This window comes from Ochotona princeps, chromosome 6, assembly GCF_030435755.1.
Source record: "Ochotona princeps isolate mOchPri1 chromosome 6, mOchPri1.hap1, whole genome shotgun sequence".
In the NCBI taxonomy this organism is placed as follows: Eukaryota; Metazoa; Chordata; class Mammalia; order Lagomorpha; family Ochotonidae; genus Ochotona; species Ochotona princeps.
The window spans coordinates 57,020,690-57,043,887 of NC_080837.1; the positions used below are offsets into that span (position 1 = coordinate 57,020,690).

General features: G+C 38.0%; 1 protein-coding gene across 8 annotated transcripts in view; it reads right to left on the minus strand.

Moving 5' to 3' along the window:
* The window catches only part of RALGAPA1 (Ral GTPase activating protein catalytic subunit alpha 1), a 214,207-nt gene that overhangs the window by 18,004 nt on the left and 173,005 nt on the right, over positions 1–23,198 (minus strand). For all 8 annotated transcript variants that reach the window (XM_004584764.3, XM_058666350.1, XM_036495464.2 and 5 more), the window contains 2 exons: positions 15,719–15,877; positions 14,459–14,586 (listed from right to left, as the gene is read on the minus strand). In XM_004584764.3, coding sequence (XP_004584821.2) covers positions 14,459–14,586; positions 15,719–15,877 — 287 coding nt within the window. The remainder of the gene's footprint in view (positions 1–14,458; positions 14,587–15,718; positions 15,878–23,198) is intronic.

Here is a 23,198-nt window from a genome sequence, read left to right on the forward strand (position 1 = left end):
TGTATCTGACAAAGGATTCTCCAGAAGATACACAGAACTCGGAAAACTAAAAACATCCACACTAGATAAGCTACGGACAAAGAACCTGAACAGATATTTCTCAAAAGAAAATATACAAATGGTCAACAAATATGAAAATATGAACATCATCATCCATCAGGGAAATGCAAATTAAAACCACAGTGAGGTATCACCTGGTCTCTGTCAGAATGACTTTTACCAAAAGATGGAAACAATAAATGTTGGTGAAGATGTGGAAAAAAAGACTCTTACACGTGGTTGGTTGGAATATAAATTAGCACAGCCAGTACAGAAAACAGCAGAGATTCCTTAAAAAGTTGGAAGAACTGGAACTGCCACAGTATTCAGCAATCCCACAACTAGACAAATGGGATTATCTGTGTATTTATCCTTAAGAAATCACACCAGGGATAACTGCTCTAACATTCACTGCAGCACTATTTACAATAGCCCAAATGACACAATTAAACAAGGTATCTGTTATCAAACATTATATAAATATATATAAATATATGCACAACTAAGTCATATAAAGGATGTAACTGGTCTGGTGCTAGACTACGATAGGTGGACTCTGCTTATGGTGCTGGAATCCCACGTGGGCACGGGTTTATATCCCACAAGCAGGTTGCTCCCTCGGGCCCCCACACCTGTGTGGGAGACTGGCCTTGGTCCAGCCCAGCTCTGGCTGTGGCAGCCATTTGGGGAGTGAATGAGCGGTTGGACTATCTCTGTCTCTCCTTCTGTTAACTCTGTTTTCCATATAAAAATAAATACATAAAAAGGGATGTTAACTGGAAGACATTAGGTTTAATAAACCAGACTCAGAAAGCACATTTTCCTTTACATGTGAAAGTGAAAAAACTTTGATGTGAACACATATTGGTGATTGCTATGGGGAAGGCAGAAGGGTGGGCACAGAGTTTAAAAAAAGGAACCATATCAGACCCTAAGTTTCTGGTGTTACATGGTATAGCTGGGTGAAAATAGTTTACAATAACCTACTACTTACTTTATGACCAAATAGAAGAGGTGAGCTCCAGGGCTTCAAAGAAATGTCAAAGAAGGGGAAATGTTGGTTCCTCTGATCTCAGCAGCACGCACTGTATATGTGCATCAGACTGTCACACTGTGGCTCATAAATTACAGTTAAAATTAAATCCCATTCTGAGCATGTTATCACTTCAATACAACTGTAAAGCTGAAACCATTATCAGGAACCATATATAGGCTTTAAAATTATTTTGATGGATTATTCCAAGACAAAGCTTTATTTACTGAGAATATTTAGGAAAATTTGATGAGTAAGTCTAACATTACTTTCAGGAAAAAGTAAAAAGTTTATTCAGCTATCAGATTTACCTAATCAGACAGTACGGTTTGCTCTATAGTGCTTGCTCTGGCAGCACATACACTAAAACTGGAATGATACAGAGATAAGCAATGGCCCCCATGCAAGGATGAACAGTTTGCTCTAAAGCAAAGCTGTTGGGGCCAGCATCGTAGCCCAGTGGGCTAAGCTGCCACCTTCTCTGCCTGTATTCCAGAGCTCTGGTTGAAGTCACTGGCTACTGCATTTTAATCAGCTCCCTGTTAGTATACCTGGGAAAGCAGCAGAGGATAATCCAGGTGCTGGTGTCCCACCATCTGCATGGGAGGCCTGGATGGAATTCCAGGCTTCTGGCTCTAACATGGCTCACCTCTGCCTGTTCCTGCCATTCAGGGAGTGAACCAGTGGATAGGAGATCTCTATCTCCATCTGTCTCTCCACTTCAGATAAATCCTAAAAACAAAGAAAGCAAAGCTGCTGATGGGCAGAGGTAAGCTAGAACCTCAGTCTTTTTAATTCTTAGTTTTGGGGGGGGTAAAGGTTTATTTTTATTTGAAAGGCAGAGTTACAGAGAGGAGAGACAGATTTTTCATCCACTGGGTCACTCTCCAACTGAGTTGAAGCCAGGAGTTATTTTCTGGTCTTCTACGTGAGTGCAGGGTACCAAGCACTTGGGCCATCTTCTGCTGCCTTTCCTAGGCATGTTACCAGGGAACCAGGTCAGAAGTGGAGCAGCAGGAGCATGAACTGGTGCCCAAAGGGGATGCTGGTGCTACAAGCAGAGGCTTTACTCACTATGCCAAAGTGCCAGGCCTATCTGCCTTTAACAGTCCAGTGTTCTTTCTACAGCCAGTTTCTGTGATGGGTGTTATGTGCAGGAAAGATAAAAGCATCAGGCAAATTAGTTATTTCAAAGACAGCCAGACAATGAATACTAGCTGACATTCCAAGGCTGTGGTTTCTTAAAGATGCTTATTTATATATTAGTATAGGAAAATACTATTTTGCTATTAAAATTATTGTATGTTCTAAAATAAAAAGCAAAACTACATTTGGCATTTAGCATTGAAGTATCTTTAAAAACTATGGCAGAGGGGAGGGATACTCCATTTTTTCCCTATTATAACTCTGTAAAGAGACATGCAGCCTCGCTCATATGCATTGAAAATATCATTCCCCTAAACAGATATCACGAATCTTGGTGTTAATGTTGTTTACCTATACCTTATTAACAGAAATTCTTTCAAAAGTCTGCAACAGGTTATGGCAGATTGTTTATTTTTTTATAAGCCTTACCTTAATGAAATTCTTTAGTATGTTGATACCTTCTACACCATGAAGGAAAAGCTGTGATTTGTCAGAGCAGACAAAGCTGGGCTTTAATCCATCCTTTTAACCATATTGCCAAGTCTATATTGTTTTCACTGCATCTCAATTAGGAGACAGGCAGGACACCTGGTACTTCTTTATCTAAGTCCCATGGGCTGCCAGATGACTCAAAATCCATAACAGGTGCTAAGCCAGTGTGAGGATAGCCCTATTATTGAAAGCTGGAGTTGAATAAAATTTGGACAATATATAATGGCTCATAAATCAGTAAATTACTAAAGACAACATTAAAAAATTGGTAGTAAGTCCAATCCTACCAGATTTCATATAAATATATTTGAAAAGATTAATCTTCAATAAATAGACTTAAAATTTAAACCTGAAAGGCTCTGAAAGTATTTCCCGATTTAATAATCTAATACTCAGTAGTGGCTTCCAAAAAGCACTTTCACTTACACACACACACACACACACACAGATAGACAGACTCTATGTCCATGAAAGTAGCATCAAACAACACATTGAAGGGAAAACTAATATAGATTTCTAATTTAATAAAAAAAATTAAAATTTTTACTCTTATTTTTGATAATCCTTATGAAAATACTGTCACTTTCATACAGAACACTGAAAATCACTAGTATTAAAGTAAGAGTTTAAAAAACACTAGAAACGTAACTGGCTTATGGTGTCCCTTTTGGGAACAAAAATTTCAAGACATTTTGAACTACATTCTAAACATGGACCCTGCCAGATTAGAAAAAGGAAAAAAACAACCAAATAAGTGAAATTTTACAGTGTGCAATTACTTAAGTGTTATCTCTACCTAAATGTGCACTAATTTAATTATGATTTTGTTTAAATGCTATAATTATCAGGAATATAAAAAAGTGATTTTATTATCATAGTAAGCAGTAACAAAGTACAGCAAACTGTCATTTAGGACAGTGTCATAGGATCCACGATCAGCAGTATATTGGCTTAAACTAATGCACTATATGCCCCCAGGGAACGGCAGGCTTAGACACTGGACTTGAACATCAAAATCTATCCATTAATCTTGACTTAAATATAATCTATTCTGCAGTAAAAGGAAGAACGGGCATTCAATGAATTACTGTTTTTGAAATACTACACTGGTACCCATTTACTAAGATCACTGAAGGGAACCTGAGGAGATAGAACACCAGAGAATTTTACAGACTTACTAATTTTACCAAACATGCATTTGATTTCCCCAAATCTAACGAGAGCATTCCATTAAAAAAATTTAGATTTTAAATTTCTTAAAAGTCTCTGATCCTATTTACAGACATGTTGCATAAATTATGATATTACACTATAATTGAGTCAAGTTTAGTTGAAAAAAATCTATGGAAACGTGGTGAGTCAGACTCCTTGGTGGCTGAAAACCAGCTTGATTTTCCCTTAGGTAAACAAGGTTTCTGTGCATCAGACTGACTGTTGATAAGACAACAAAATGGAAGGACCAAGGAGTGTTTATGCAAATGTTAGGGCACACGGTATTTCATAAGAAAAGGAAGCAGCTCTTACCTTTCAAGATACACAAGCTGCACAGAATTTAATGAGGCATCATGCATCAGTAAAAGTTCCCAGTTACTCTTTTAAATCATTACTCCAATATTTAACCTTATGATCAACTGATTCATCTGCCTTTAATGGATTGTTTAGCATGTGCAACTATTATGCAGAAAGTTAATTTGTATTTACATATTAATACAGCTTGTAAGTATTCAAACGCAGTTATTCTGAAACAGTAAAGCGTAAGGGAACTTAACCACATTTATAAACTTACATGTGTATTGCAGAGATTTTAATCTATTTGTCATATAAAATTGTTATGATGATTGAAAAAATTTAAACATAAAAAAACCACAAAACAGGATTCTGCTCTACTATAATCTGGACTGAAAACAGATAATGGCATAACAAGAAATTACTACAGGTGGTTGCTTAAACATACTCATTTGCTTTCTTTTTGATAATGGAGATGTGTCAAATAAAAGTCAACAGTCTTATCAAGAGAGTAAGTTAAAGTAGAAACATCAATTCTACAACAGCTATTTTCGTTCTTTCTCTTTTCTGAGCAGCAATTAGTAAAGCAACCTCTTCCCCTCCTCCCTAGTGCTGTCAAGCTGTTCTGAGCAGTTTGCAACTTGACAATGGTACCATTGTGAATGCTCTCTGGGCTTCCTTCCCACAGAGAGTTAAATGGGCAGTTCCTGCTGCCCATGATTGGTGTCCAGTGAAATAATACTCAAGAGCCAGGTTTTATCAGCTTCACGCCAAAGAAGTGAAGCCAGGGAACCCAAGCCTTCATATCATCCCGAGCCATATGCCAACCCTGATGGCCCCAAAGGTTTATCACTAGGAATCAGGATCCGTCATGTCCCTTGTGAAATTTCACTTCACATACCTTATGTGAAATGCAAAGCTTCACTAAAAACCAAACCTCCTTTACAATTGGCATGAACAGATGGACGGTAACAGTGGTTTGGCAAGCCAAAGTTAAGATTTAAATAGGCTGTATTCTAGTGTTTGAGAGGAAAAGCAGTTAAAAGAAAATAGGGAGACTTCTGACCCATTGCTTAATTTTAATTTCATTGAGTTATTAAAAATTCACTCATCAAAAACCTTTGTTTCGTAAGATGAAAATAGATTAAAAGCACTTCAATTCCTACGTCAGACTAGTTTAAGCACTAATTTCTGCTTCACATTTTTTATTCTTTGCTCTCTGAAATCCCCAAATGGCATCTGAATCTATGGTGGTTTTTATAAACACAGACTAAGATACAATTTGTAATATTTGCAGTGGGTGTGGTGAATAATAATGTGAGTACACCAGTTTACCATTATCACGACATAATAACACAGGGTTCTGCTACAGAAAAAACAAGAACATCTCTGTTCTAGCCACGTGAGAAGGGAATACAGATGATCAAGAGAAGAGAAAGTTTGTTTTATGCAACAGTCTGCCCAGGCCCTGATGAAGTTTTCCCTGTCTCCCTTCTGGCCCACTGTGAGATAACCCAACTGTGTAGACTGGCATATGTGGATGACACTGTCACACTGGATTTGACATGCTACTGTAAGAATAGGATAAAAGCACCAAGGTAAAATAAGAGTTATTCTGGTGTAAAGAAGTTTTTCAAATCTGTGCATATGCATATTAGGAAACGACTGCACCAAAATAAACTCATCCTTTTCTTTTTTCCACAGACTTACTGAAGTACCTTGTATTTCCTTTGATGGTACTGCATGAAAACACAACGCAGAAAAGTATTTCACAGGAAAAACACGAAGAACTGTGACGAATGAAGAGTACCATGATTCTATCAGACGTTGCTCAACCATTAAACAAAATTCAGACTTTCTGGTAACTTTTCTGCTATGTTATTCCATAGGTTGAAAGCATATAAACACAAGGAATTTTCACCACGGAAACTAGCTACTTCATGTTCATGAAAAAATGCAATTAAAAGAAACATTTAGTTTAGTGCAAGAAATATGAAATACGTCCAGTTTATTCACAACATGCATTCTGTATCAAATTGTGAAGATCCCTCACATGTACAATCTCAAAGTCTTCATGCACCAAAAATTTTTTAAAAATTCTATTTTCCATAAACATTTTTAAGTGTTCTTACAATGCAGTCAGGAACATTAGAAAACCAAGCTAACACCAGCGTGCTTTCTGCCTGACTGCATTATCTGGTTCAGACCTACTCATCAGCTGCCAGTACTCCTCCCTTTGCCTTTTCTCACCGGGAGCTGAGGTCCTGAGTTTCTTGTCCATATCATGTCTTCCTGCTCCATTCTGTCCCTGAAAGCTCTTCTCTGATCCTTGCCCCACACATTTCTGAAAAAAGGAACAGAACATGCTTTCTGGGGAAAGCTATTCTGAGTTTCCCTCACAGTCCCGTCTCCTGCCCTGTGGATCACTGCTGCTGGACCCTCACCAGTGTATTTCATTCATCCATTCACAGGTCTCTCTGTCTGGCATCAGACTGCAAACGCCTCGAAAGCAGTGATTCAGTCTTTACTCAGTCTTTATATTTTTCTTGCAGTGATTTCAATACGGAAGACATCAACAAATAAATATTTGGTGAATAAATGAATGATACCAAGTGGCTTAGCACTTTTGCTAATGTTTGTCATCAGTGACAAACATACTAAAATATGTGTAAGAATTGAAACTGATAAAGGACTAGGAATTGACAAGGCAATAAGGCCACTTTTGTGAGCTCTTACAAATATATGAAAAAAATTAGCATTGGTCCATATTAGTAAAACTTAAAAAAAAAAAAAAGGCTGTCATGAGCTGGCTCTATGGCAAAGTACGTTAAGCCTCCTCTTGCAGTGCCGGCATCCCCGTCCATTAAAATTTACAAATTTTAAATGTCTTAAAAATCGCTGTTTGTATTTAAAGACGTATATTGCATAAATTATTACACTACAAATATTATCATTAGTAATATTACACTATAAAACTGGTTTGAGTCCCAGCTGCTCTATTTCCAGTCCAGCTTGCTGCTAATGTGCCTAGGAAAGCAGTAAACGATGGCCCAAATCACTGGATTGTTGCACCCACATAGGAGACCTGGAATAAGTTCCTGGCTCCTAGCTTCAGACCAGCTCAGCTCCAGCACTGGGGCATTAGGGGAGTAACTGGCTTTCAAACAAATAAATCTCAAAAAAAAAAAAGATTGCTTTGGGCCTGGCATGATGGCTCCATTTCTAAACTCTCACCCTGCAAGATCCGGGATCCCATACGCGTGTCAGTTCACGTCCTGCTCCACTTCCTATTTATCTCTGTTTGTGGCCTGGGAAAGCAGTGGAGGATGACCCAAAACCTTGGGACCCTGCACCTCCACGGGAGACCCATAAGACACTCCTGGGTCTTGGCTTTGAAATCAGTCTAGCTCTGGCCATTGCGGCCATTTGGAGAGTGAACCAACAGATGGAAGATCTGTCTCTCGTTGCCTCATAAATCTGATCTGCCTTTCCAATAAAAATAAATACATCATTTAAAAAAAAAAAAGGTTGCTTGCAGAGAACATTAAGACAATGCTATTTTCAGACATCAATTTAAATACAGATTAATCTTTATCATAATTTATTACATATCAGAGGTATTTAAATTTATTGCTTTTATAGATTTTTGAAAGGATTCAGTTAGATTTACTAGACCAAAGTTAACATTTTTTTAAAGTCTGTAACAAAGAAATTCCTGTAATGATTGTTTAAAAAAAAAAAGCTCCTCCAAAGAACCCAGTAACAGCAGCAAGTCTACACTGTCATTCTTTGAAAAGAACAGTTGAACCAGTTACAGCTGAAGCAGTACAGGATACTGAAGAGCCCTTGCAGAATGGCTGCACCATCTAGGGCCACTGCGAGGCCATGACTGTACACACAGGTGACATGGATGGCAGGCCAAAGGGATGTTTTGGCACAGCAAAGAAGGCCCAGCTTCTAGCTAATGTGGACAACAGGAGGCAAGAGTGATGGCTCAAGCAATTGGAAACCTGCCATCCAGGTGGGAATAGCAGACTGAGTTCTTTGTTCTTGGCTTTGGCCCTGGGTGTCAAGAGCAGTTGGGGGAGTGAATCAAAGGATGGAAACTGTCTCTTTCTCAAACAAATTAAAACAAATAAATGCAACATAAGTAACAAAAAATATGACTGAACTGTTAGAGCATGTTGAGAAATGAAAATTGGTAGAAAAAATGAATAGTTAAGAATCCATCCACTCTTATTTTATAATACTAAATTACCAGCTTACTACGTTATGGTTGGCACTGTACTAGAAATTACTGAAACAAGGAGGCTAAGTAGATAGTAATATCTAAATGTACATAAATGGTAAGTTTTGTATTAAAACATTTTGGGGCAGTATGAGTAATTTTGCTTGTGAGAGAATTTTTAACAAAACTATTTACTTTTCAGTTTTTTGATACAGTAAGAAAGGTATCTTCAACCTGTTGGTTCATTCTTGAAATGCATACAACGGCTAGGCCAGGGCAAAGCCAGACTTCTTTGTCTAAAAACTTAATATGCAGGTAATCCCACTGGATGGCAGGCACTCAAATACCTGGCCCATCACCCACTGTTTCCCATGCTGTGCATGTGCAGGAACTGGGACCAGAAAGGGGGCCAGAAATTGAATCCAGGTTCTCTGATAAGAGACGTGGCATCTTATACTCACTTACACGTGATTTTTAAAACACTTAACCCCCAAATTGGTTTTTTAAACAAGGCATTATTTTGTTTCAGTAATGAAAAAAATGAGTATTTTAGCTAGGAAAAAGTACAGGTGGAGGTAAAAATACAGAGCCTGAGAGAAAAGTGCATTTAGGGCTAAGATGCACACAGCTCCAGCTGGACACATACCAAGAGTCCTGGGCAACAGTGTGCTTGGGATGAGGGCAAAGGAAGGTGGAACTAGGGAGCAGGATGCTCGCCCAAACCAGTGAGAAGGAAAAGACTGGAGGGTGAAAACCTGCCTATAGATGTCAAAAATGTACACTTCGATCATTCGTTCAATCCTTACCACCGTGCTGTTAGACACTTTCACTCCCTTCTCTTTACAAACCTAATAAAGGATAGCCCATACTTACTGATGGCCCACTGTGGCCCCTTGGGGAGTGAATTAGTGCACAGAAGATCTTTCTCTCTGTCTACCCTCTCACAAATATGTGTATGCATACACACGCAAGCATATGGGTTGAAAAAGTTGGAAAAACATAATTAACATTTTTGTTGTGCTGACTCCCTAAACAATACAGTGTAGTAACTACTTAAATAGCATTTATAGATTATTAGGCATTATAAATATTTTAGACATGATTTAAAGTGCTGTGAGGATAGATAAAGGCCATATGCAAATGTTACATTAGTCTATACAGGGGTGTCCACCAGAGGTCCTGGAACCAAGTCTCACACTAAGACACTATGCACTTCCTACTGGGTCTGTTTCTCTAAGAACTATGACAAATACAACATTCTGTTACTTCTCACTTTTTCTACATATATTTCACATTAAAAACCAAACAGTGACTACATGATAACATATCTGAAATTTTTACATTCAGAAGCCAGAACTAAAACACATTTAGGGTTAAAAAATTTATCATTTAAAATTTTTTGACTTAAGGAACAGAATCACGATGGATCAGGTCATGAAATGAATGCTGTGCAAGTACTATTCCACAGCAAAAACCAAAACCAAAAGCAGCATTCTTTGAACAGGTCACTGATAAAGGCTAAGAGGCAACCCGAAATACCTTGCTGGTCTAATGGTCACCCAGAATTGGCCTCGCTGGCCTCCCCAGTTCTGCAGTTCAATTCTAATTGTATGAGCAAACCAACAAATTGAGCTCTAGAGGCAGCCAAAAAAAAAAAAAAAAAAAAAAAGCGCACCCAGCTGACAATATCAGAGGTTGCAGGAAAATGCTTTTGAAATACAAGTAATGCAAGAAAAAACAAGTGAAGTGAAGGAGAGGTTTCAAAGCCTGAAAGACAGTCATCAATACTGACAGATTACTGTAATTCTGGCTGCCAGCAAGATCGATCAGAGCAGCATATGACAATCAATATTGTCCTCATTTAGTGAACAACATTAGACTCATAGTTACAGAAGATGTTCCTAGGATAAAATTTAAACTGTATTTAATGATCATAAATAGCACAATTTATGCTGTGGAATCTTGGTGGGTACTTTGAGCATAAAATAACTCACAAAATCGTACAATTATCCAAATACAATTGAGTTTATTACATTTTTTAACCCCTTACTCTTGAGGATTAAATTAACAACTCTGGTGGTTTAAAAAAGCTTACTTCTACCTCAATTTCTGTTAAGTTTACTGATATGTTCTAGAAGGCATGCTTTTCCTGTAATGAAAACTTGATTTGCTAAAAATATTCATTTAAAATTTAATGTATATTTTGAGATTGTTTACATAAAATCAAGATAGATGTTATATTTATATTTGTATCTTAAAATACAAAAGTATTTTATCACCTAAACTCTAAATTTAGACATCAATCTAGCTATATAAAGTAATTTTCTCTCAATAATGTGGCAGATGGTTATACATTTTTCAGATCAGGAGAGAAAGGCCAGGGATGTCTGTTATGTAACATCTCACTTTGGGGATACAGTCAGGGACTGACTGGTCCCAGGAATGCCCACAGGTGCCAGAAGACTGCAGATACTCAAGTCCCTTACATATACTGGTGCTGTGTTTGCATATAACCTAGGCACGTCTTTCCAGTCCTTGCTAGATTACCTATAACACCTAAAATAGGTAAATGTGAACAGTGAACTGCATTGTTTAGGGAATTATGACAAGAAATAAGAACACACATGCACAGAATGGACATTTTCTCTTGAACATTTTCAGGCTACAGTTATTTGAATCTGTGAATGCAAAACCTGCACATATAAAGAGCTAATCATACTTAAAGCACGAGGAAACAATTTACAGTTTCTAAATGCAAATGCCAAAGTTAAAAAAATTTGCTTGATCAATCTGATTGTTTTTACTCTTAGTTTTCCAGAATTCATTTCGCGGGCAGATACAGTTCAGATTTGTTATTTATAAAGTGTGCATGTTTATTATTTTCACCTGAAATGATTTGTAACCTAGGATATTTTCAGTGTAGTTTATGCCTCGACACAATTAACTTTTGAAAATATCATGAAGTCTGATTACTGAACCCAATAAATTAACCTCTGCTTATTAAGCATGTAAATATACTTCAGAAAGTTTGTCAAAACAAAAATTAACATGGAAGTTTATTTTAGTGCAAGAACCTTTAAAATTTGTGCACAATAGGGGGTCTCCAAAAAAGTCCATGGAAAGTTCACATTATTAGAAGCTATAAAAACATTAAAAATGCTTTGCACAGAAATAAACATTTTAATTCCATTTTCCAGGATCTGCTGCAAGTACCCTTGTGAAAACCCAACTAAGCAATTTCCTGGGGTTGGGTACAATTGTTTTATGCTGTTTGTAATCTTTATATGTAACAGAAATAATCATTACACAATAAAAAAAAACTTATTTATTAAGTACATCCAGATTTTTTTTGAATAGTAAATTTAAGGGCATCTAATTTCACTGTGTATTTAATCTTAACAATTCTGAGATGGATATTATATCTATAGTCACAGGTAAAGAGAGTGAGAGTGGATGATTCTATGGCTTTATTCAGATCATGAGACAGAGTTCAAGTTAATAACCAATGTATTCTCACTGTACGCTCAGCCTTCATACTTCTATATTAAACATCATGTGAAATAGAAGAACATGAACTTGGTTATAGAAGAAACAATACCTCCAAAACTCTGATTTTCTGTTAACTATTTGTTGAGGTATTTACATTAGACTTGATTTTTACCTCAGATCAGAAAGTTTATATTTACTCAAAAAATTGGTATGAGGCAAAAGAAGATTTTGCATTAGCATCTAATTTAAACTACCTACCACATTTCAAAAAGACTTAAGGTATATCTTTCCACCGACAACTGCCAACTCTTCCACACCCTCCTCCACGTTCCACTTTCAACTATGCCTTAACTGAAACAGTGGAGGCCACTACGTCTCAGAATGAAGATGAGGATGAGGCCGACTATGAAAACAGGCACAGTCCAGGAAGTACACACCCTCAGGGAGGCTGCCAGTGGGGATAAAGTGATTTCACTGCTAATAATCCACATATCCCAGATATCATACATCTTTCTACAGGTATTCAAAAGACATTAAACTGTAAAGTGTACTCCAAGAAATAGATTAAAATTAAAAACTTTAATGAAAATATGAGATGAAAATAAGAAGAATTCAAATTTAGAAGAAGTGAATTAGCAAAAGGAGAACCTGCCCAGAGCTATCTCGCCTTCTTCCGAGGGGAAGGATCTGCCACAGGGAGTGAGCTTGGGCTCCTTAAAGGGAAGGATCTGCCAGAGGGAGTGAGGTTGGGCTCCTTAAAGGGAAGGATCTGCCACAGGGAGTGAGCTTGGGCTCCTTAAAGGGAAGGATCTGCCAGAGGGAGTGAGCTTGGGCTCCTTAAAGGGAAGGATCTGCCAGAGGGAGTGAGCTTGGGCTCCTTAAAGGGAAGGATCTGCCAGAGGGAGTGAGCTTGGGCTCCTTAAAGGGCACGTGCTGCTGAACCGTGGGAACAGTGTCCTGAGTCAGCTTCCACCTGCTGATGCCCATGGGAGTGAAATGACTTTCAAGATTCAGGGTCTCATCAGCAAAAGCAATGTGCCCTGATTTGTTCGGGAGCTCAACGGGGTTCACAGAAATTCAGAAGGGTCTTGTTGAATAGTTCCTGGTTACTGCTTCAGAACAGTCTTTAATTCATTTCATTGTGGGCTGGTGCAATGGCTCAACTGACTAAGCGTCTGCCTTCAAGCACCAGTATCCCATATGGATGCTGGTTAGCTTCCTGCTGTTCCAATTCCTATCCAGCTCCCTGCTAATAGCCTGGGAAAGCAGTAGAGGATGGCCCAAAGCCATGGGACCCTGCACCTACTTGGGAGACTTGTAAGAAATTCTTGGCTCCTGGCTTCAGATTAGCTCAGCTTTTGGCTGCTGTGGCCATTTGGGGAATGAATCAGAGGATGGAAGATATGTCTCTCCCCTCTGTAAATCTGTCTTTTCAATGAAAATAAATAAATCTTAAAAAAAAAAAAAAGAAAGGTAAGGCAGATATACAGAGAGGAGGAGAGACAGAGAGGAAGATCTTCCGTCCAATGGTTCACTCCCCAAGTGAGCAGCAATGGCCGGTGCTGTGCCGATCCAAAGCGAGGAGCCAGGAACCTCCTCCAGGTCTCCCACGCGGGTGCAGTGTCCCAAGGCTTTGGGCCATCCTCGACTGCTTTCTCAGGCCACAAGCAGAGAGGTGGATGGGAAGCGGAGCTGCCGAGATTAGCCGGGGCCCATATGGGATCCCGGCGCATGCAAGGCGAGGACTTTATCCACTATGCTATCGCGCCGGGCCTGAAAATAACTAAATCTTAAAACCAAAAACCAACAACAGTCTACTCAGGTGAGTGACTTAGAAAATAATCTCACATAAAGTCGTGTATATTTCCCAGGACCTCATGAGCCAGATATGATCATCATTCTCCTTTTGCAGATGAAGAACTAGAAGCTCTGGTTAAATTGTGTGCTCAAGACAACACAAGCTAAGGAAGGTGAGGCAAGGCCCTCAGGCTCCAGAAGCTACGAGCTTAAGCTTCCCGTGCCCTCTCATGCCTTCTGGTCTCTTTTAATGTTTTCTCTGCTGGGAAAACTCTTAACCTTATCCAAATGGTAAACTATTTTTAGTTTAAGATTGGTTGGATCCTCACATTTCTCAGACATATTTCTGAATGCTATAATGTGTCTTTCTGCTATGTGCAAGGTCATCCGTTACTCTACTCCTGGAATACGATCATGTACTACTCCTGCAGCACATATCGAAAAAGTTTTCTCAACTAGACTAAATTATTTGCAATGACTGGTTATTTCCATAACTTCAGAGTAGTACAGTGTCTGGTCATAATGGGATTCTAATTAAGAAATCGGTGTTGATGAAAAGTACCTAAGAGAAGACACATCAATCGAATGCTATAACTAGTCAAACACTGGGGAGGAGTTCCACCATTTGTGTATCTTGACAGACACTCAAAGATCATAGTAACAAAGAAACACTTACCTTGGAAAGCAGGCCTTCATTAGAGTAAAAACCAATGTTTTAAAAAGGATACAAGTTCTGATACAATGGGATCAGTGACTTCAGAGCTCGGCTTGCATTTATGGCTGTTGCTCGAACCATAATGGGTAGAACCTTTCCATTCACAATAGCACCATCAAAAAGTGGACCAAAGAAGGGAACCTGATTGAGAAATTAGAATTTAAATTTATATTCAAATTGGGCCATTTAGTTGCAAACAATAACAGTAAATGTCAAAGGTCCATAGGAATCCATTCTTGAGAACTATGTTTTCTGTAACTATGTGATGTATATATCCTGCCAATTTTCAAGATTTTGTAGTTTAAATAACATAAAACAATACAACAATGGAAGTAAATTCCCTTTCCTCCATTACCAAGTTGCTTTTTCATTATTTTTGGGTGATACTAACTCTACTATAAAACCTAAAACAATAGTGTTTTATTAGAAAGATATTACAATTATTGTTCTTTCTGTCAGAAAACTGACAATTTCAAAAGCTGTTCTATTTGAGTATGGCCAGTATGTTGGCGGTTGTAGGAACTTTGGGAACTGTGTCGATATTTTAGGCTTTATTGTCTTACATTGTCTCTGTTGCGCATCAGATTTTTAAAGAAGAATCCTTTGAAAATTTAAAAACACATTCTTAGATTGTGGAATGTAGAAAATCAGGCTGTGGCTCATACTTTGATGATCTCTGATTTAGATAAAAAGACAAAGGAACATACTAACATATTACAAAACTTAATTATCTTGAAGTAAAATATTTCTGCTCTTATGTGCTTCAACCCAGTGTTATATGTAAAGACATTCAACAGTAGCAAAGGTAACAAAAATGAATTGGGTTAAAAAAATTCATAGCATTCTCATTTGTCAGCAAAACTAAATCATATAATAATTGCAAGGTTCATCAACAAAAATTTTAGTAATCATATGTTCCTGTTCCAAAGGGAAAGATTACTTCTTACTTTTTGTTTTAATTGTCTAAGACATTACAGCAATTCTGTTAATAAGAGGTATGTCTTTCTGTGACCTTAGCACAAAGGAATTCTTACTCTGGCATAACTAACTATCCATTTGAATCCAGTTTCTTGCTATTTGCCTTGTGTTGGCTTCTTCTGAACCAAGCTTAGACAATCCACAGAGTGTGTTGTATTTCCAACCCTTCCTTCCCACAGCCAATTTCACAACTTGCTGGCTTAGTCCAATTTCTCTTCCATAAGATAGGAAGAAACTCATAAGCCCATGTGGAAGTCACAATCTACCACTGAAATGGAAGACATGGAGTTCTTACCTCTGGTTTTTTCATGATCTGGATACTGAACATGTGATTTTTCATTGGATATATTACAATAAGGACATCACCAAACTCTGTAGGAATGATTCCTCGTCTGTAGTCTCTAGTATGCTCTGACCAAACAATGTGTACTTCGTCATTTCCTAAATGTCTCAACTGGAAAACCGAGAAAATCACATGTAGTGCTTAGGAACAGCTCTATAAAATACAGTCCCACAGCTAGTGACAATATAGTATAAAAAGGCAAAAAGGTAAGGCAATTTTTAAAGCATTTCATTTTATCATTTTCACATGTGACCCACACACTTGATAGAACAGTCTATTACACTTTTCCATAGTCCATGAAACAATATTTAGATTCAGGAAACATTCACATTCAGCCCAAATACTATTTAACTGGCAAATACTCAATCCTCCACTATACCAACCCTTCAAAAATCTGTTTTAAAAGAATGACATATTTGAGTTAAATCTTTTTTTCCTGAGCACTGTCTGGAAGTGATAATGAGTGGTTAAGTGGCCTGAAGAAGGCAACTAGGAGAGAGAAGACAGAGATGATTAATAAATTAGATATTGCCTACCAAGTATGAGAAAGTTGTTCAGTTTTATAAATTTCTTTCAGGTTTTATCCACAAAACTTAAAAATTCCTTCAAACATATTTTTTGATTTGTTATACTCTCAAGATGTTATTAAATATTTGTGGTACTTAAAGTTGTTCTATCAGAGAGTTAACATTATAGGTTCAAATTCGAAGAGAGGAGCAGGTGTGATGGCTCAGCTGGTCTCCTGGCAAGCATCAGCATCCCATACGGGCACCCGGCTGCTCCATTTCCAATCCAGCTCCCTGCCTCTGGCCTGGGAAAGCAGCTGAGGATGGCCCAAAGTCGTGGGACCCCGCACCCACATTGGGGACCCAGAAGAAGCTCCTGGCACCTGGCTTTGGATCAGCTCTAGCCATTGTGGCCCTCTGGGGAGTTGAACCAGCAGATAAAAGATCTGTATCTCCTCCTCTCTGTAAATCTGCCTTTCCAATAAAAAAAAAATCTTAAAAAAAAAAAAAATCTAAGACAGCGAAGTCTCCAAAAGTTGATTTCTAACAACGTAGAAAAATCAACTTAATGTCCACCAGCCCTAAGTTATAATCACAAATTTTATTATTAAATTTTGTTATATTAAAGTTATTGATTCTATCACTGTCAATCTTTGAGTCTACTTGGGTGAGTATCTCTCAAGGGCTTCCCATTATGTTCAGGTAATTTTAACCAATGCAGATGAGCAAGTTTAGAAGTGAAAAGCAGTGATGTGTGCCATCCATATTTATACAGTGATCAAATACAAAGGTGATGCGTATTTGTGAAATATGCCCTTTATTGTGGCTTACAGATCAAAGGGTAGGAAGAACACTTCATGTATGTTTTAAACAAAGAAGTTAAATTCTTTCACCTCTTAACCCAAAGCAACTGTTCATACCTGTCTAAATGTAAACACCCACACACACACATTTATACACACAACTGCACTCACGGGAGACCTGGGCCTTGTGACATTTTGAAAAAGCAGAAAAGATTATACAACTCAGAAAAGCCATGGCTCTATAATTTCATTTTTTAATCAAAATACTTTAAAAATATCCTTCCTATACAGCCATCCCCATGTGTCAGCTTCCCTAATAGGTTTATGTTAACTGAATACAAAAGAAATGTGAAATAAATTTAACCAGGAGGGATGATCCAATCTAATTTTGATACATTAATGTCATATGCTGTACATGTTACAATAGCAGCCAGATCTAATACTAAGCTCCAGGCTATACTGAGATTTCCAAATGGCAGATTGTTCTAAGTGATATCAAGCATAATTGAAGTCATAAACGATAGTAAAAGCTGAGCGCACTGTCAGAAAGAATTTAAGTATTTACTTTTTAGAATTAAATGAGTTAGGTTAGGAAAGACAAGACAACTGAAATAATGCAGGTCTCAATTTACAGAAAATTCCTTTTATTTATCTGCTACATTAACCCTTGAACTCTTGCCAAAACTATCTATAATTTCTAGTGTCCACTTATCTGAAGAACTGAGAGAAAAGGGCAACTTTACTTTTTATCTCATAGCCAAAGCTTGACTTCAAGTATCTTCCATACAGGATTAAAAGTCTGTTAAAGAAGTTTAATGGAAAAGAACATCGCATTTTTGTCAAGACGCTATAAGATTTTTGGCCCAGAATCATGTGTCTAACAAAGTCATCCTAAACATGTTCAAACATTTTAAGGGAAAAGCTTTGTGAAAAACCCTTATCATCTCTATTGAAATGCTAAACAACTAATTATATTAGGCTGTCATGATGAGGCATGTCTTTATATCTCACAAACCTGCCGTATAATTATTAGACACAAAATGAGAAACTGCTAATCGCTATTACAAGCCTTGGGAATTTTTGAAAGAATACTAGAAGAACACATTTTTAGTGTGAGTTGGTAGTAAGTTGTAAGCATAAATACTTTATGTATTTATGTAATAATTGCTGGACATAAATATTTTTCACACTAATTTTATTCCTTATGTCTTATGAATGTAGAAGATGATCATTATTTATTTATGGAGATCTGAGGTCCCTAATATGTGATAAAATGTTATACTAGTTGAGACCTTAATTTTATAATTTCCTCCCCAAGAGAAAAACTCACTGCACTTATCATGCCTCTGCTGGGATACTCCTAGGCCTGTGACATTTCAGCCCATTTCAATTTTTATTTTAAATTAATGAAATAATTTATTTTGCTAGGTAGGGGGAGAAGAGGAGAGGGAGAGACAGACACAGAGACAGCTTACTGCCAGTTCACTCCTTGGATGCTTGGCACTGCTGCCTAGTGTCCTGCCAGTGGGGGAACCCGAGGGCTATGGCCGTCACCACTGCCACCAAGGATCTGAATGAGCTGGAACCAGGAGGAACAGCCAGGGGCTAAGCTCAGGGACTCTGATTGGGGTGGGATGTGGGAATCCTAACTTGTATTTTAATTTAAGTTAAAATGCCTACTCCTTTATCTCATTTCTAAAGAGCCACACACAACCATCAGGTCACTATACGATAAACATGGGGTGTTCTTCCATTTCTTCATGTTCTGTTCAATTTCTTGCATTAGTGTTTTGTAGTTTTTAATGTAGAAAATGGTGACCTTTGTGTTTAGATTCATCCCAAGGTTTTTTATTTTATAACTATTAGAAATGGGAATTTTAAGACTGGTGAAATGGCTCAATTGGCTAATCCTCCTTCAAGCGCCGGGATCGTATACGGGTGTTGCTTTGTGTCCTGGCTGTTCCACTTCTTATCCAGCTCCCTACTTGTGACCTGGGAGAACAGTAGAATATGGCCCAATGTTTGGGACCCTGTATCTACATGGGAGACCTGGAAGCCTGGCTCAGCTCTGGCTGTTGCAGCCATTTGGGGAGTGAACCAGTGGACGAAAGATCTTTCTGTCTCTCTTCTCTCTATAAAATGTAACTTTTAAAACTTCCTTGTTTTTGGTGTGTAACAATACTACTGATGATCATATGGTGACTTTGTGTCTGCAACTTTGCTGACTTTGTGTTCACAATTTTGCTGGAGCCCCCTGGATTTTCACATCTGCACGTGGCGGCATCAACGGACAAGGGGAGGAAAAGAGGTGGCACATACACACAGCGGGATCATTCAGCTGCAGAAGAGTACAATGCTGTCATTTTCAACACCGTGACTGGTTACAATTAGTAAGTCAAGCACAGGAAGAGAGGCACGATTGACTGCATTCATATGTAGGATTGTCAAAAGTTGATTTCCAATAGTAAATTTTGTAATGACTAGAGGGCAGTGAAAGTAGAAGAAGGGACGAGAAAACACTGTTTAACGGATATTAAGCTTTAAATTGGACTCAGAAGTTCTTGTGCTATATTGCTTAGTAGGATGACTCTAAGTAATGATAATGTACTGCATGTTTCTGTAAAAAAAACTAAAAGTTTGAACATTTTCATCATAAAGCAATGTGCAAAGAGAAAAAAAACATAAAGCAATATGCAAAGGTTGATGAGATCCATATGTTTAGCCTACTGGGACACTGCACCATATATACATACATTGAAACATCACCTGGCACTCCAAAAATACATTTAATTTTACATGTCAGTTAAAAATAAAAATAAAAAAAATCTTACATTGAACTGATGCAAGGGAAGTGTCCTTACTGTTACTCCTATAATTACAGATGAGGAATTGAAGCTTAGAAGTATGAAGTAATTTGCTTAAGGCCACTCAGTTGGAAAGTGGTACAGCCACAGGTTGGTTCCAGAACCCGTAATTTATCCACTCCTATACTGTCCTTTTATAAAAAAAATTATGTGCTCAGAAGATTATTATGCAATCTGTCATGAACGCACTTACTGAACTATTAAGATCACATTTCTTCAACTTGTCTAGAACAAATGACTTAGTTAAATGCTTTATATGGTCTGTGGGCCTCCCTGATCTAGTAATCCTATTAAAACAAATTAGGTTATTTTGATGTGATTTGTTATGGTAAACTCACAGCAGTGCCTAGAAATCACTATTTCATTATCTTAAGTGTTCACAAACCATCTGTTTAATAATCCTGTTCGCCAGCCCTGACATGGAGCTCATGAAGCTTGGCCCTTCTTATGGTTTGGCCTCTTGTAATCTTCTGTGAAAATGTCGGTTCACTACCATGCAGAATGTTTATGTCCCTCCTAACATTTTCATGTAGAAATCCTAACCCCCCACTGTGATGGCATTAGAGATGGGGGAACTATGGGAGTTAATTAAATTGTGAGGGCACTTTTGTAACGGCTGAGACCTTGGAGAGTTCTCGTGCCCTTTTCAGCACTGAGGTGGCGGCTGGAAGATGGTTACTTGGGAACTAGGAAGTGGTCCCTCACTAGACACTTGATCTTGTCCGCCTCTACCACTGTGAGAAATAAACTTCTGTTCTTTCAATAAGCCATCCTATCGATGATATTTTCTTACAGAGGCTAAGATGAACTGAGATGTCTATTTTATGGCAGTGCTCTCATTCTTTATAATTATCAACAGTGATTCCAAGAATCAATTCTAGATTTCCTTAGGGCCACAAAATACCATCTATCTGGGCCCAGAGCTAGAATTCATGTCAAGTAATCACAGTCTTTGATAAAATCTGCTAAAAGCACCTAACACCTAATTTCAATCTCTCAGGTTCAATACCTGGGAGTTCTCTAAGCCTTCTGTTCCCCTTACTACAGCTCTAAAAAGCTGCTCGGTCTTTCAAAAGGATTATAACATCCCTTTCTTGTACTTTTCTTCCTAGTTCCTCTACGGTTGTCTGAGATCAGATGCTAGCCAGCCTCTGTTCCTAGACTAATCCATGAGTTATAAATAGGTCCTCTACTTCCCCTTCTTCCTGCCTACCGATCTATCTACTTTCATTCACAAGTAAATCTTTTTTTTTTCATGTTTCAAAATCAACAATAGAAAGAAAAGAGGAAATTTACAATGCCATGAAGTTAAATGACATGTTACTAGATATGACAGTCTCCATTACACAACTACTGTACATCCCCTTAAATAAAAAGTCATGATACAAAATCAACAAATAGAAGTTTACAATGCCTGAAGTTAAATAGCATGTTACTAGATATGACAGTCTCCATTACACAATTACTGTACATCCCCTTAAGTGAAGAGCCACAAAACAAAATCAACATCAGGGAGAAAAAAGAAATTAACAACACCAAGAAGTTAAATAACATGCTATTAAATGACTAATGTGTAGCTGAAGAAATGAAAATCAAGAATCTTCTTGAAGAAAATGATGCTACCGTATGATATACGAGTCATTGAATGATTTAACCAGAAGAAAGTGTTTTGAAGAGATGAAACTAACAGAGAATAACAAAACCCATGTGATATAGATTCTGCTAATCTTTGTTGAAGTGTGTCTCCTCCAGACAATAAGCAGATGGGTTTTGTTTTTTAATCAAGTGTACCACTCTATGATGTTTGATTAAGCTTAAGCCATTTACATTCAGGGTTTAATATACATGGGTGTCACGCTGGTCCTGTCATTTCAGGAATGGGTTGTTCATTGGTTCAGTCTTCTGTTGTCATTTTACTGGGATGTTCTTCCCGTTTGCCTTTGGTTTTGGTAGGTGCTATTCCTCTTCTCTGTCAAGAGAACATCTTGAAGTATCATTTGTAGGGCAGGTTTGGAAGAGGCAAATTCTTTTAGCTTTTCTTTACTGTGGAAGAAGTTTATTTCATTTTCAAAGACAAAAGAAAGCTTTGCTGGATATATTATCCTGGGCCGAAAATTTTTTTCTTTTAGAATCTGGAATATATTACTCCATTCTCTTCTTGCCTGTAGAATTTCCTGTGAGAGATCTCCTGTAAGCTTAATTGGCTTTCCTTTATATGTCAATTGATTTTTTTCACATGCACATTTAAGGATCTTTTCCTTATGTTCAACTGAAGAGAGCTTGATGATCATATGTCGTGAAGATTGCTTTTGGTCAAGCCTGTTGGGAGTTCTGTGCACCTCCTGGAACTTGTTTCCCAATTCTTCCTTTAGATTAGGGAAATTTTCCTTTATTATTTCATTAAATACATTTGCAAACTCAGCTTCTCTTTCTGCACCTTCTGGGACTCCCGTAACTCTTAGATTTGGCCTCTTAATAGTGTCTTTCAATTCTTGAATATTTTTTTTGGCCTGATCCAGCTCTGCTTCCAGCTTTTTGTTTGCTTCCCCCTGGTGACAGGAAATACCTTCCAATTCTGAGATTCTTTCTTCTGCTTGCTTCATTCTATTTTGGAGACTCTCCACTGTACTCTTAATTTGCTCTACTGTGTTCTTAATTTCTGATATACCAGCCTTGATTTGCTTTATTGCTTCCTTAAATTCTTTGAACTCTTGCATAAGCTTCTCATTGTTGATCAGAAGCTTTAAAATGAGTCTTATGGATTCTGTGTGCCCCATTTTCTCGATGTGTTCCTCAGTTAACTCTGAGATTGGCATAGGGTTTTGCTCCCTTGCAGGAGAGTTTTCGGCAATATTCATTGTGCCTTTGTCTCTTCTTTTGATCAGTGTACTTCTGGTTAGCAGAGTCTTCTCCTTGGGGTAGGTTTCTAAGCTGTGTCACCCACAGGGCTACAATGTGATTTTACTTGTTGCAGTTGGTACACAACTTTTTGCTTACAGCCACTTGTGGCACAACCTCCAGTGAGTTCCAGGTCTGGGTTCTTATGTCAGATTTCCACTGTGGTCTCCACAGCCCCAGCTCCTGGCTCACCACTCACTACCTCCTGGATACCGTGGTGAGGCTGCACCGTTGTCTCTGCAACCTTTCTCCCACTTTCGGTTGGAGCAGGTCCCAGGATTAGAGAGACACCAGGTGTACTATATAATTAGGTTGTTGGTGGCGCTGATCTTGTCAGAACTTGTTGGACATTAGGTCTGGG